This window comes from Ochotona princeps, chromosome 16 (assembly GCF_030435755.1).
Source record: "Ochotona princeps isolate mOchPri1 chromosome 16, mOchPri1.hap1, whole genome shotgun sequence".
Classification (NCBI taxonomy): Eukaryota; Metazoa; Chordata; class Mammalia; order Lagomorpha; family Ochotonidae; genus Ochotona; species Ochotona princeps.
Window position 1 is genome coordinate 51,769,277 of NC_080847.1, and position 13,257 is coordinate 51,782,533.

A 13,257-nucleotide genomic window follows, 5' to 3' on the forward strand; every position below is an offset into this window, starting at 1 on the left:
ATTACCTCCTTCTTGGCCTCTCAGCCCACTGCTACCACCTTGTCCCAAGTCCAGGGCTGCACTGAGGCAAGGTGACCACCCACCTTGTGAAGATCTGATTGACTCAGCTCTCTTCCCAGTTGGAACAGGGGTGGGGACTTGGAAGGTGGCAAGAAGTGGGCAAGGGGGACCAAGTGGCACCCTCGAGTCCAAAAGGCCCCAGAGGGGACCTGCCTTTTCTCCCTTCCCACCATGCCAGCCCCTCTCCTCATTTCAGTTCCGTCTGCCCCTTGTTGGCGGCCCCTCCCCTCCCGTCCTGTACCCCCTACCTGTCTTCTCGTGGTAGCAGGTTAGCGTTTCAGTGTTCTTAACTCCAACTGCTTGTTCATTGTACAATGTGCTTCTTTTAAGGCCCCATTTTTGTAACTTGAGTGTGTCAATTCATCTGAACAACAAACATCAAAAAATAAAAAAGTAAAAACTGTACAGAGAGAAATGATGCCTGCTCTCCTCTGGTCTGTGTCCTGGGAAGGTGGTGAAGAACGTGGGGCAAGAGGTGGGGCGTTCTGCTTCTCTTCAAATAGCCAAGGTTCACAAGTTTCTCTCCTTGGTCAGAAATGAGGTCTTAGGGAGGAATGAAAATTCCTGAATTCACATCTCAGTTCTATCTTGTTAGATGTGTGTCCTCAAGAGATAGTTGGTGCCTCATATTGTGGGGGGTGGTCCTGAGAATTAAATGAGACAGATGATGTCAGCACTTAGGATATTTCTGCTCACCTGTCTTCAGTAAAAACCACGAGAGAGCCAGGAAACTATCAAGTATCCCTACCCCTATGCTCAAAGGTCCACTAGAGGCCAAATGAAGACCTTTCAGAAAACCATAAGCAGGGAGCTAGATTGGAAGAGAAGCTGCTGGGACTCAAACCAGCGTCCATCTGGGATGCTGGTGCCAAAGGCAGCAGCTTAGCCTACTGTGCCATGTTGCCAACCCCCAGGGATGTATATTCTTTATTGTTTAAGTCACTGGGCATAAACTAGCCCATGGGCTGGGTATTGATCCATCATCTCCCAAGACTTCAGCACAAATCGGAAATGACGCTGACTCTTGCTGGCGGGTTAATCCTTGTTCCATGCTGTGGTGCGAGTTTGGCATGCAGATGGCTGGGTTCCTGCACATACAGCAGAGAAGCCCAAAGGGACCATGGATAATGGGATGGAGTTGGAGAGGAGTTTGGTTACTTTAGAAAAGTATTAACACAGAATGGTTTGGGCCAAGTTTGAAATAATCGAGTTCCTCTCCTCATACACTCAAGAGCAGGGCTAGAACATGACAAGAATCCACAGGAGGCGGGCCATCAGCCCAGGCCTGTGCCTTCAGGGAAGTGCAGACAGAACCAGGCAGAGGGGGCCCAGGCTGTGGCATGGTGTGTAAAGCTCTCATCTGTAGCCTGTGTGGGCATCCAAGTGTTTGGGCCCCTGCATCCACATTGGAGACCATGGAAATGCCTGCTCCTGGCAGTCTTCTGTCTTTCCCTTTCTGCCTTTTAAGAAATCATAAAAGGGCGCACATGGCAGCCGAGGGCACCTTGGAGCTCACTGCTTTGCCACCAGTCTACCTGCAGTCTGTTCACTGAGCCCAGTTCCTTTACATGCCTGGTACAGTTCTGTTGCCATCAGCTTATGTGGGCCTCTTCCGCCTTCCTTACAACAGGTGTGTGTAGTTTCTGGTGTCAGCCCAGACAGGCTTGCCATCTCCAACTCTTAGGAGGAATGCACACAAGGAAGAGCATCCAGCAACAGCTCAGTGCTCAAACGGGGGACCCAGGGTGTCTTGAGTGATTTCCAAAAATGATTGGTGCCGCTCTCTGCCGACGCTGCCTCTGTCTTTGGTCACAAGGTGCCCTGTGATGTTCTCTCCCACTCCCAGTCCTTTTCCTGATCATCCCTGATTTTTAAGTCTTATCGCAAGGATAACTCCCTCAACTGTTTTAAGCACTTGTTTGATACAACTTCCAGGATATGACAATTTATTATTATTATTATTGGAAAGGCAGATTTACTAAGAAGGAGAGACAAAGAATCTTCCATCTGTTGGTTCACTTCCCAAATGGCCGCAATGGCCAGAGTAAACCTGATCTGAAGCCAGGAGCCAGGAGCTTTTTTCCGGGTCTCCCACTTTGGTACAGGGTCCCAAGGCTTTGGGCCGTCCTTGACTGCTTTCCCAGGCCACAAGCAGGGAGCTGGATGGGAAGTGGAGCAGCTGGGCCTGGAACCAGCGCACGTGAGGATTAGGCTGTTGAGCCACGGTGTTGGCCCTGACGGCTCTGTTTCAGAGGAGGCCATTTAGGAAAGCATCTTCATCTCAAAACCAGGAACCAAGCATGCTGGGCTGCCAGCAAGTGGACGGTTACTGACACCCACACAGCCTGCTGGAAACAAGTATTTGAGGAATTGCTCTTCCCAGATGCACATCCCATGCCACAGTGCCTGGTTCAGGCACCGGCTCCTCTTTTCTGATTCAGCTTCTTACAGACACGCACCTTGGGATGCAGCAGCCATGCTGCCTACATGGCAGCCCTAGAACAAACTCCAAACTTCTGGCTTCAGCCTTGGCCCATCACCAGGGTGTTGCAGGCATTTGAAGAGATGGAAGACCTCTGTCTCAAAGTGAGGGTTGGGTGAAGAAGAGAGAGTGTTTCCAAAAAAAAAAAAAAAAAGAAGAAGGCTCTTCCGTCATCACCTGTGCAGCCACGCTAAATCCGTTTCCTCTTATCTGGGCAGATTAAACCACGACTTGGTATCATACAGCTCTGGACCAACAGAGGACTAAATGCCTGCCGAAGGACAGTCACAGGCATTCCTGAGTTTCATTAAAACTAACTCCCCTTGGGCCCGATGCGATAGCGTAGCAGTTAAAGTCCTTGCCTTGAATGCGCCAGGGTCCCACATGGGCGCTGGTTCTAATCCCATCCAGCTCCCTGCTTGTGGCCTGGCAAAGCAGTTGAGGATGGCTCAAAGCCTTGGCACCCTGCACTGGCGTGGAAGACCTGGAAGAAGCTCCTGGCTCCAGGCTTCAGGTCTACTCAGCTCCGGCCGTTGCAGCTGCTTGGGGAGTGAACCATCACGTTTTTTTTCTGTCTCCTTTACTCCATAAATCTGATCTGGAATAAATCAGATTCCAAGGAGTTCTTTCCACCGGCCAGCCATGTGAACACTCCTCTCTCCTCCAGAAGTATCTGTTGGCTGAGTCAAAGTCCAACCCAGGGGCTTCAGACACCCTCCCCTCGATGAGGCTCTGTACACCACAGGTGCAGCAGGCCCTGGCCCCGGAAGTCATCCTCCTCACCACCCCTGGGACCACGCCTGACTTGCACCTGCCCTCAGGGGACACAGTCCACATCTAGCTCTAAGTGGGAGGACTGGTTATTCTTCGCAGGCGCTGCTCCTGTCACCAGCTTCAGGTTTTCCACATGGTTGTGGGGCCCTCTAGTGGCCAAGAGCCCCATCCTGCCTCCACCCAGCATCACAGGAAAGGCCATGCCAATGACTGGGTTCTCCCCTAAAACCCATCAACTGTGTCCTGAGCTCATATCAGATGGTTCTGGGTGCTGAGAACACAGCCATGGGAGAAGTCCAATCCCACACTTCACGTCTTCGCTCCCAAGTTCCATCCCCCACAACCAGGCCTGACAACAGCACATCCACATCCACCTCAGTCTTTAATCATTAAACAATTCCACTCTAAAGTCACCAGTGCTAACAGGTCAGTGGGGAGGCACCTTAACAGATATTGAGGACCCTAGGGCACCCCCCTCAGAATAATAAATTCAATTACAGACATACGTGGCAGCGGGGCAGGGCAAGGGCAAGGTTTGCACTGAGGGGAAGGGTACTGGAGAGCCTGCAGCCACATAGCCTGGCGGTGCTGAAGGGGCAGCTGGTGCAGTCAGCCGCTGATCTGCACACCCTCTGCCTCAGACAGCGGGTAGATCTCTATGGCCTCCACCAGGGGCAGCGCCTCTACGGCAGTCTCCATCACAGCCAGGCCCACAGCGGCTTCCGCCTCAGCCAGCTGCTGCCGCACGGCTGCCTGGTGCTGCTGCTGGTGGGTCTTGCGGTGTTTCCAGAGGTTGGAGAAGGAACGGTAGCTCTTGCCACAGTCAGGGCAGGAGTAGGGCCGTTCCCCCGTGTGGATGCGGCGATGCTCTGCCAGGCGCATGGAGATGGCAAAAGCCTTGCCACACACTTCGCAGGCAAAGGGCCGCTCGCCTGTGTGCAGGCGCCGGTGGTCCTTCAGGTGGGTGCTCTGACGGAAGGCCTTGCCACAGTCTGGACACGGGTATGGCCGCTCACCGGTGTGGATGCGCCGGTGCACTTGTAGCGAAGTCTCCGTGCTGAACAGCTTCTTGCACTCGCTGCACTCCAGGCCCCGGCGACGGGCGGGTGCGGGAGGGGTTGTGGGGGCAGCACCCACTAGGGCTGCTGGTGAGGCTGCCACTGGGGCACGGGCGGCCCGTGGGGCCCGAGGGGCCGGAGGCTCCTTGGCCAGCACCTCCCCCGGGCCGGCAGCTGCATGGGCGGCCTCATGTGCTTGCAGCCGAGCAGCTGAGCCCACTTTCTTGCCGCAGGTGCCACACTCGAAGCGCCGGGGGGCTTGGGCGGCGGCGGCAGCACAGCGATGTTCACGAAGGCGCAGCGAGGAAGGGAAGGCGGCCCCGCAGGATGGGCAGCGGTGGGGCTGGCGCCCAGCATGGGCCACGAGCTGGTGCACCTCCAGCAGCCGGCGCAGCAGGAAGGAGCGGGGGCACTCACGGCACTTATAGGGATATTCACCCGTGTGGTGGTAGCGGTGCATAAGCAAGCGGTAGGGCCGGTGAAAGCGCACCCCACATTCCTGACAGCGGTAGGGGAAGTGCTGAGTGTGCACCAGGCGATGCTGCCTCAGCGTGGAGCTCTGTGTGAACGCCTTGCCACAATCCCCACACCGATAGGGCCGCTCCCCGGTGTGTGTGAGCCGGTGGCGGGCCAGGTTGGCAGGTGAGTTGAAGGGTTTGGAGCAATCCGGGCAAGGGAAGGGCCGCTCCCCTGTGTGTGTGCGCAGGTGGTTGCGCACGTGCGACTTCTTTTTGAACATCTTGCCACAGATGCTGCACTTGTGGCGTCGCTCCAGCCTGTGCACGAAGCGCTGGTGGCGGGTCAGCTGCAGGGCCTTGCCAAACTCCCGGTTACACAGGAGGCAGCAGTAGGAGCCGGGGGCCGCGGGCTCAGCGGAGCCATCCTCAGCTGTGGGGGACTCCAGGGCTTCTGGTTCTCCAGTCTCGGCTGGGGCTGGCTCAGGCAAGCTGATGACGGGCTCCTCTGGGGGCACAGGTGTTGTGGGCAGGGGGACGCCCCCAGCCCCGTGGGTACGCCGGTGATACAAGAACTTGGTGAGGTTGACAAAGGTTTTCCCACATGGACACGAATGCAAAGGATTTGGCGTGTGGGCCCTCCGGTGGGCCAGGAGGAGGGCCTCTGTGCCAAAGGCCAGGCCACAGTCTACACACAGGAAGTGAGACTCACTGCTGTGGTCCCCGAGGTGCTGGTCCAGGCTGGAAGGGCTGGGGAAGACGCGGCTGCACAGAGGGCACTTGAAGACACCCTCACGATGACTGCGCAGGTGCTGCTGCAGCTGGTGGGGGGACAGGAAGAGCTGGTCGCAGGCCGAGCACAAGAGCTCAGGGCTGGCTGGCCCAGCCAACTCGCCGCTGTGGTCCCGACGCGCGCGGCGGCCCCGACGATCACGCCCCACGGCGGCAGTGGCAGCAGCTTCGCCGTTGCGCAGCTCATAGCTGTGGTCCGAGGTTGGTGGCGGGTCGGGCTGAGCCACGCGCCCCTCGGCGGGCAAAGGGGTCAGAGCTTCCTGCTGTGGAGCAGGCTCCTCGGCAGTGGCGGGCACAGGGGCAGGGAAGTGGGTGGCCTGGTGCTCCAGGAAGTCAGCCGGCAGCTGGAAGAGCTGGGAGCACTCAGAGCACTTGTAAAGCAGCAGCTCCACCTCAGTGACCACCTCAGCAGCAGTGGCAGTGGTGGCGACAGAGGCAGCTGTAGCCGGGACAGCTGCCCCTTCCCCACCCTCCTCTGCCTTCCGGTATGAGTGCTCCACGGCCACGCGGGCCTGGCCGGCTGGAGGGCTCAGGACCACCGGGGAGCCCAGGACCATGGGAGCAGGCGCTTTGGTGGGTGTGGCCCGCAGGTGTGTCTGTCGGTGGCTCAGCCAGAGCTCCTGGCTAGCGAAGAGGGCCTTGCACTCCACGCACTCGTAGTGGATAGCGCTGGAGCTCAGGGCAGGGGCCTTGGGGGGTGGCTCCGCCGGCCCTGCCTCCTGAGGCGCCATCATCTTCAAGTGCAGCTCCTGGTGTTCCAGCAGCTGCCCGGGGGACAGCAGCAACTGCCCGCACTCCAGGCACTGGTACTGGCTCTCCTGCACCAGGGTCTGATAGAGGCCCGTGCCGGAAGCAGCCTCGGTGGCCATGGCCACTGTGGGCTCAGCCACGCCCACCAGCTCAAAGTGCTGCTGAGGCACGTGGGAGTTCTGGTGCAGCAGCACCTCCTCCAGGGACCCGTAGAGCTGGTTGCACTCGGAGCAGACATAGCGATGCTCAATGTACAGGACCGTCTCCTCCGACTCCTCCGTCATGGCGCCCGCGAGGCCCTGGGCTATGGGAGGGGCAGAGGATACACAGCAGTCAGGCCTCTGCTCCTGGTCCTTAGGTCTCTTTCCTGCTCCACCTTCCTTGGACTATTCCCCTCCCACCCCCCTCCCTGACAAAAACATTGAACGTGACCTCTTCCCAGTGACCTCTTCCCGGAAGTCCCTTCCCAGGCACTCTACCCCATGGCTTACCTCTGCGTCAACTCCACCCACCAGATCCTTGAAACCTGTCCAATCCCGTCTCCCATGCCTCACAGCGGCTCCGGGGCTGCCCATACACAGCAACCTGCCTCATCTCCACTCACACATTCTTCCACTCACTCTCCTCACCAACTCCCTACCCATCCCCTCTCCCAGGTGCATGGCCCCCACCACACTTTTCCTACAACCTCTGCCCATCTGCCCCACACTCAGACTTCATCTTACAGCCAGATTTGCACCTCAGGCCTCTCCTCTCCACCACCCAGCCCATTACCCACTAACGCCTTTCTCACCTCCACCCTCCACTGCCTCATGTTGGCCTAAATCCCATACCCTGCATCCAGATTCCTAACTACTCAGCCCCTCTCCCACACTCTCCCCCTTCCAGGACAGCCAGACCCTTCAGCACAAAAGCACATCCTGTCTTCACACCCAGACAGCCCCTCCATAGGGTATTCGGACATCTGTCAATGCTGTCAATCACCTCTGCTTTGTACCAAGGCAAATCTGTCCTCGATGCCCACTCACTGAACACAGAGATGCCCACTCACTGAACACAATCAGACTAACAGTCACATCCCCTCTTTGCCCATCCCAAACCTAACCAAGGGACACCCAGGCCCCCTTGATCATTAACCCAACATTTGTTTACAGAAAGACCCCACCTCCCCCTGACCCATCCCAGGCATGCCAGGACCCCTACCCCTTCTACTATCAATCCAGGTGCCCTTCGTTAAACATTCCTCACATCTCCTAACACACCAATGAGGTACCCAGCCTCCCTCCCCTTGCCCACACACCCCTGGGGATATCCACATCTCCCATAACACCCCAACACAGCAGTCACAATCACTCTCCCAGACATCAAATTCCTCTCACCAGCCTAGCCTATCATTTGGGGGACACAAGGCCACTTCCCTAATGTTTAGCATGCACAACAATCCCAATCCTATCTTCACTTTGGCCTTATTTCCTGTACTTAAAACAGACCCTCCCTTCAAAAAAACAAAAACAAAAGAAAAACACCAATTCCCTCCCCCAGCTCACTCTGGGTTCTCCAGCCTACAGCTCTCCCTCCTTTCCAGCTCATTCCAAGGATCTCCCCTCCCCAATGCCAGCCCTCCGCGCCTGCTGGTTGAATCCTAACCCCAAAATTCACACCTGGACCCTCTCCCCACCCTGCAGCTCCACTTTCCCCTTCAGGGACACCACTTCCCGAAACCTTCTCACAGCAAGACCCTATCGCCTCCTGCTCTCCAGGAGAACCAGCGTTCCTTTCCTCGACTTTAATGACCTCTTTTCTCACGCCCTAAACTCCTCCCTGACACCCAAGAGCGCTCTAAGCCCTACCTGCGCCCCACACCCCTTCCGTCCTGGCCCAGTCCCATCATCGGTACCCTCCTCCCCTAAAGTAGCTTCGGCATCCTCACCGCCGGCAGCTCCAAGACCCCAACCCTTGCTTCCCGCCCGGGTCCCTCCAGCCCGTCCTCAATCAGCCCCACACACGCCTCCAGCCCCCTCTCCCACCCGCCGCCCCGGCCAGGCCCCTCTCCGCCGCCCGCGCGCGCCCCGCGGGCCGTTGGTGCCGCTCCGCCCCTCGGGCCCGTGAGTGCGCAGGCGGAGTAACGAGGGCAGGCCGCAAGGCCAGGGCAGGGCGCTGGGGCAGCCCTCCGCGCGCCCGCACACTCACCTGCCTCGGCCGCCTCGCACGCCCCGGGCCCGAGCCCGGGCCCCGGCTCCCCCGGCACGGCCACCCTAGCGCAGCGCCCTCTCTAGCTCCCGGCCGACTCCTCTCGCCTGCTCCGCAGCCTCGCACTCGCCCAGAGCCGCCCTCAGCAACGCCCCTCCCACCTTCCTCCTCGGTCGCCGCGAGGACGGCAGAAAGCGTCCAATCAGCTCTCGTCTAGTCCTCGCCGTTCCACCAATCGCTGCTAGCGTTTCTGAGGTTTGGGCCAATAGGGCGGAGGGTTGGGAAGCTCTACGACACTCAACCAATCCTTTACCGACGTCTCTTTATTGACAGGCTCCTCCGGGAGGATGCTCCTCCTCCTCTACTCCGCCTTCTGACGGCTGGAGAAGGGCGAGCTGAACGGAGGGCAGCGCGGTGACGTCAGGCGACGCAGCGAGGCGGGGCCGCCATCTTGGGTCGCTGGGCGGCGAGTGCGGCTTGGCTTCTGGGCAGCGTTTGGGGCTAAAAATCTGGGGGATTGAGGCACAGGGAAACCTGGACGGCGGGAGCTGAGGCCTGGGAGATTCCACGAAGGTCGAAAGGGGAAGAAGTGAAACACTACCGGCAGCAAAGGCTCGGGGAAGCCGCAACAGTTATCACTTGGAGTCTGTGGGGAAACCAAGGCTCTGTACCCTCTTGACTAGAAACTGGAAAGTTAAGGCAGAAGAAAGGGAGGCAAAGCTCCAGGTTATTTTAGGGGAAAAACAACGAAGATATGTGAATAAACAACGAAAATTTGAAGGATTCGGGGCAGAGGGAGGGTGGTGTGGAAATGGGAGGAAGGGAAAAGGGCACATGGAGCCTTGGGACCCTACGCCCGCGTGGGAGGCCGGGAGGAGGCTCCTGGCTTCGGATCGGCTTAGCTCCGGCCGGCAGCCACTTGGGGAGTGAACCGGTGGACGGAGGATCTTCCTCTCTGTCTCTCTTCGTTTCTGTATTCCTGAATTTCCAATAAAAGTAAATAACGTCTTTAAGAAGAAAAAAAGTAGTGCAGGGACAGGAAATTATCTTTGAATAAGCCAGAGTATGAGGGCAGAGGACCATGAGGGTGAGAGACTGAGGAGGTGACCACGGAGCACACGGACGGTTTCTTCAGGGCTGACTCTGACCCTGACCATCCTGGGGAGAGAGGACCCTTGTGTTCATGTTCAGGAGGGAGGCATCTTTCCACCTGGCCACCGCGCATTTTGGGAATGACTTGTTCCAGCGTGTTTAGAAATGTTTTCAGAGCATCCTTCCTGGCATCCATCGACAGGGCAGCTGGCTGGTCAAGCGCTCTCCTACCCTCTCCTGGTTTTCACATGAGGAGACTACGTTGGGCCATTTCTAAAGTCTTCACCTTATATTCACTGGGATCCCACATCAGTGCCAGTTCGTGTACTGGCTGCTGTACTTCCTTTCCAGCTCCCTGCTTGTGGCCTGGAAAAACAGTTGAAGATGGCCTGAAACCTTGCATCCATGTAGAAGACCTGAATCATCTCAGTTCCGGTCTTTGGGACACTTGAGGAGTGAGCAAGCAGATAAAAAATCTTTGTCTCTCCCTCTCTCTCTCTGTAAATCTGATTTTCCAGTCCGAGCATGGTAGCCTAGCAGCTAAAGTCCTCACTCTCAATGTGCTGGGATCCCATGTGGGCGCCAGTTCTAATCCCAGCAGCCCTGCTTCCCATCCAGTTCCCTGTTTGTAGCCTGGGAAAGCATAGAGGATGGCCCAGTGCTTTGAGACCTCTCACCCGCATGGGAGACCCAGAAGTTCCTGACTCCTGGCTTCAGATCAGCTCTGGCCGTTGGAATCGCTTGGGGAGTGAACCATTGGACAGAAGATCTTCCCTGTCTCTCTCCCTCTCTATATATCTGACTCTCCAAGAAAAATAAATAAATCTTGGGCCCAGCGCAATATCGTAGTGGTTAAAATCCTCGCCTTGAACGCACTGGCATCCCATATGGGCGCTGGTTCTAGTTCCGGCAGCCCCACTTCCCCTCCAACTCCCTGCCTGTGGCCTGGGAATGTAATCAAGGACGGTCCAAAGCTTTGGGACCCTGCACACGTGTGGGAGACCTGGAAGAGGCTCAAGGCTTTGGATTGGCTCAGCTCCAGCCATTGGGACGGCTTGGGGAGTGAACCATCAGATGGAAGATCTTCCCTTCTGTCTCTCCTCCTCTCTGTATGTCTGACTTTGTAATAAGAAATAAATCTTTTTAAAAAAAAAAAGAAAGAAAGAAAAGAAAAGTCTACAGGGGCAGGGTAAATCTCAGCTGCCCTCTAAGCCTGTCAGCTTAATTATCCGCAGGCCCAAGTGTTAGGACACCAGGCTGTCTGGCCTGAGATCTGGGCTTGGGGCTTTCTAGCTGTGACCTTAGAGACCACAACTGCCCTGCCTGTGGCTTTGTTTTCTTGTAAGGGAAATGGTGATAATGGCATCTGGCCTGCAGCTGTAGGGAGGGGCCAAGAGAGCACTTAGGACCAGCGACTGGAGGAGTTGTTCAAGTCCTGTGGGTGCCTGTTGAGTGGACGAACACAAGGTGGGGAAAAAGAAAGTGGTGGGACTCTGACCTTGAAAGCTAGGACCAGGGCCCGGCAGCGTGGCCTAGCGGCTAGGGTCCTCGCCTTGAACATGCCGGGATCCCATGTGGGCACCGGTTCTAATCCCAGCAGCTCCACTTCCCATCCAGCTCCCTGCTTGTGGATGGCCCCAAGGCTTTGGGCCATTCTCTGCTACTTTCCCAGGCCACAAGCAGGGAGCTGGATGGGAAGTGGAGCAGCCAGGATTCGAACTAGTGCCTATATGAGATCCTGAAAGGCAAGGACTTTAGCCACTAGGCTACCATTCCAGGCCCTGGGCTCCTTTCTTCTAAGATCTGTTTTGTCTTTTCAGTTTGATTAAGTCCTTTCTCTTCAGATGCCTCCTGGAATTTGTTGCAATGGCTCAGTTGATTACTTAGCCTGCAAGTGCCAGCAGCTCATATGGGTGCTGGTTCATGTCCTGGCTGTTCCACTTCCCATCCAGCTTCCTGCTTATGATCCGAGAAAGCAGCAGAGGATAACCCAAAGCCTTGGGACGCTGCACTTATGTGGGAGACCCAGAAGAAGCTCCTGGCTTTTGACTTTGGATCAGCTCAGCTCTGGCTGTTGTTGCAATATATAGATGGAAGATCTTTATCCTACATCTGTAAATCTGCCTTTTCAATTAAAAAATAAAAAACTCTAAAAAAAGAAAAAAGATGGGCCCTGCGGCGTGGCCTAGCTGCTAAAGGCCTCGCCTTGAACGCCCCGGTATCCCATATGGGCACTGGTTCTAATCCCGGCTGCTCCACTTTCCATCCAGCTCCCTGCTTGTGGCCTGGGAAAGCAGTGGAGGACGTCTGAAAGATTTGGGACCCTGCACCTGCATGGGAGACCCGGAAGAGGTTCCAGGTTCCCGGCTTCGGATCAGCACAGCACCGGCCCGTTGTAGTCACTTGGGGAGTGAATCATCGGACGGAAGATCTTCCTCTCTGTCTCTCCTCCTCTCTGTATATCTGACTTTGTAATCAAAGTAAATAAATCTTGGGCCCGGCGGCGTGGCCTAGCGGCTAAAGTCCTCGCCTTGAAAGCCCCGGGATCCCATATGGGCGCCGGTTCTAATCCATCTTTTTTTTTTTTTTTTAAGATTTATTCATTTTTATTACAGCCAGATATACAGAGAGGAGGAGAGACAGAGAGGAAGATCTTCCATCCGATGATTCACTCCCCAAGTGAGCCGCAACGGGCCGATGCGCGCCGATCCGGTGCCGGGAACCTGGAACCTCTTCCGGGTCTCCCACGCGGGTGCAGTGTCCCAATGCATTGGGCCGTCCTCAACTGCTTTCCCAGGCCACAAGCAGGGAGCTGGATGGGAAGTGGAGCTGCCGGGATTAGAACCGGCGCCCATATGGGATCCCGGGGCTTTCAAGGCGAGGACTTTAGCCACTAGGCCACGCCGCCGGGCTCTTAACTAGTTTTTAAAATATTTTCTGAAAGGCAGAGAGAGAGGCAGAGATCCTTCATCGGCTGATTCACTCCTGAGCTGCTCAGCCTGACTGAAGCCAGGATCCAGGAACTCCATCCTAGTCTCCCACGTGGTGATCAGGACCCAAACACTTAAGTTGTCACGTGCTGCTTTTCAGGGTGTGTTTTGAGCAGGACTTGGGGCTAGAAAGCAGAGTTAGGACCAATGCAGGCACTCATACGGGCTGTGGGTGTCCCAAGTGTTATCAACCACTGAGCCACTTAGAGAAGATTGGTGTTCCATGTCAGGGGTCCCTGCCCAAAGGAGGGCCCAGGGGACAGACACGTGGATGGCTGTCAGGACTAGCTGGAGCTAAGGGAGGCAGTGGTGTGGCAGATAGGTCAGGCACAGGCCAGAGATGACTTATGGCAGGCCTCTGTGTGTGTGTGTGTGAGAGAGAGATCTGAGAGTTGCCACGTGCCAGCTGTGTGTGCGAAGCGTGTGGTCACGTGTTCTGGGGGCTGCACGTGAGCTGTGCCGCTGTCTCCTCCCCATCACGAGCCTTGGGGGTGGTGGTGAGTCACACGCTCAGCCTTCAGCACCAACTGTCATGTTCCTTCCCCCCAAATTTCACCTCCCCCCACACCCGGCCGTGAACCACCCACCCCCATTCTGAGATCTGTGTCAATTCC

At 56.6% G+C, this 13,257-nt stretch overlaps 1 protein-coding gene across 2 annotated transcripts; it reads right to left on the minus strand.

The window, feature by feature from the left end:
* Positions 1–3,714: 3,714 nt before the first annotated feature.
* LOC101527935 (zinc finger protein 574) lies at positions 3,715–8,679 on the minus strand. Of its 2 annotated transcripts, none has more exons than XM_058674553.1 (2): positions 8,562–8,679; positions 3,715–6,675 (listed from the first exon to the last, which is right to left on the minus strand). In XM_058674553.1, exon 2 carries the CDS (start codon positions 6,653–6,655, stop codon positions 3,926–3,928), a length of 2,730 nt encoding a protein of 909 aa, XP_058530536.1. In that variant the 5' UTR covers positions 6,656–6,675; positions 8,562–8,679; the 3' UTR covers positions 3,715–3,925. The 2 variants fall into 2 exon arrangements, with proteins under 2 accessions (XP_058530536.1, XP_004598031.2); XM_004597974.4 differs by lacking the exon at positions 8,562–8,679 and adding an exon at positions 6,863–7,183.
* Between the last annotated feature and the right edge of the window lie 4,578 nt (positions 8,680–13,257).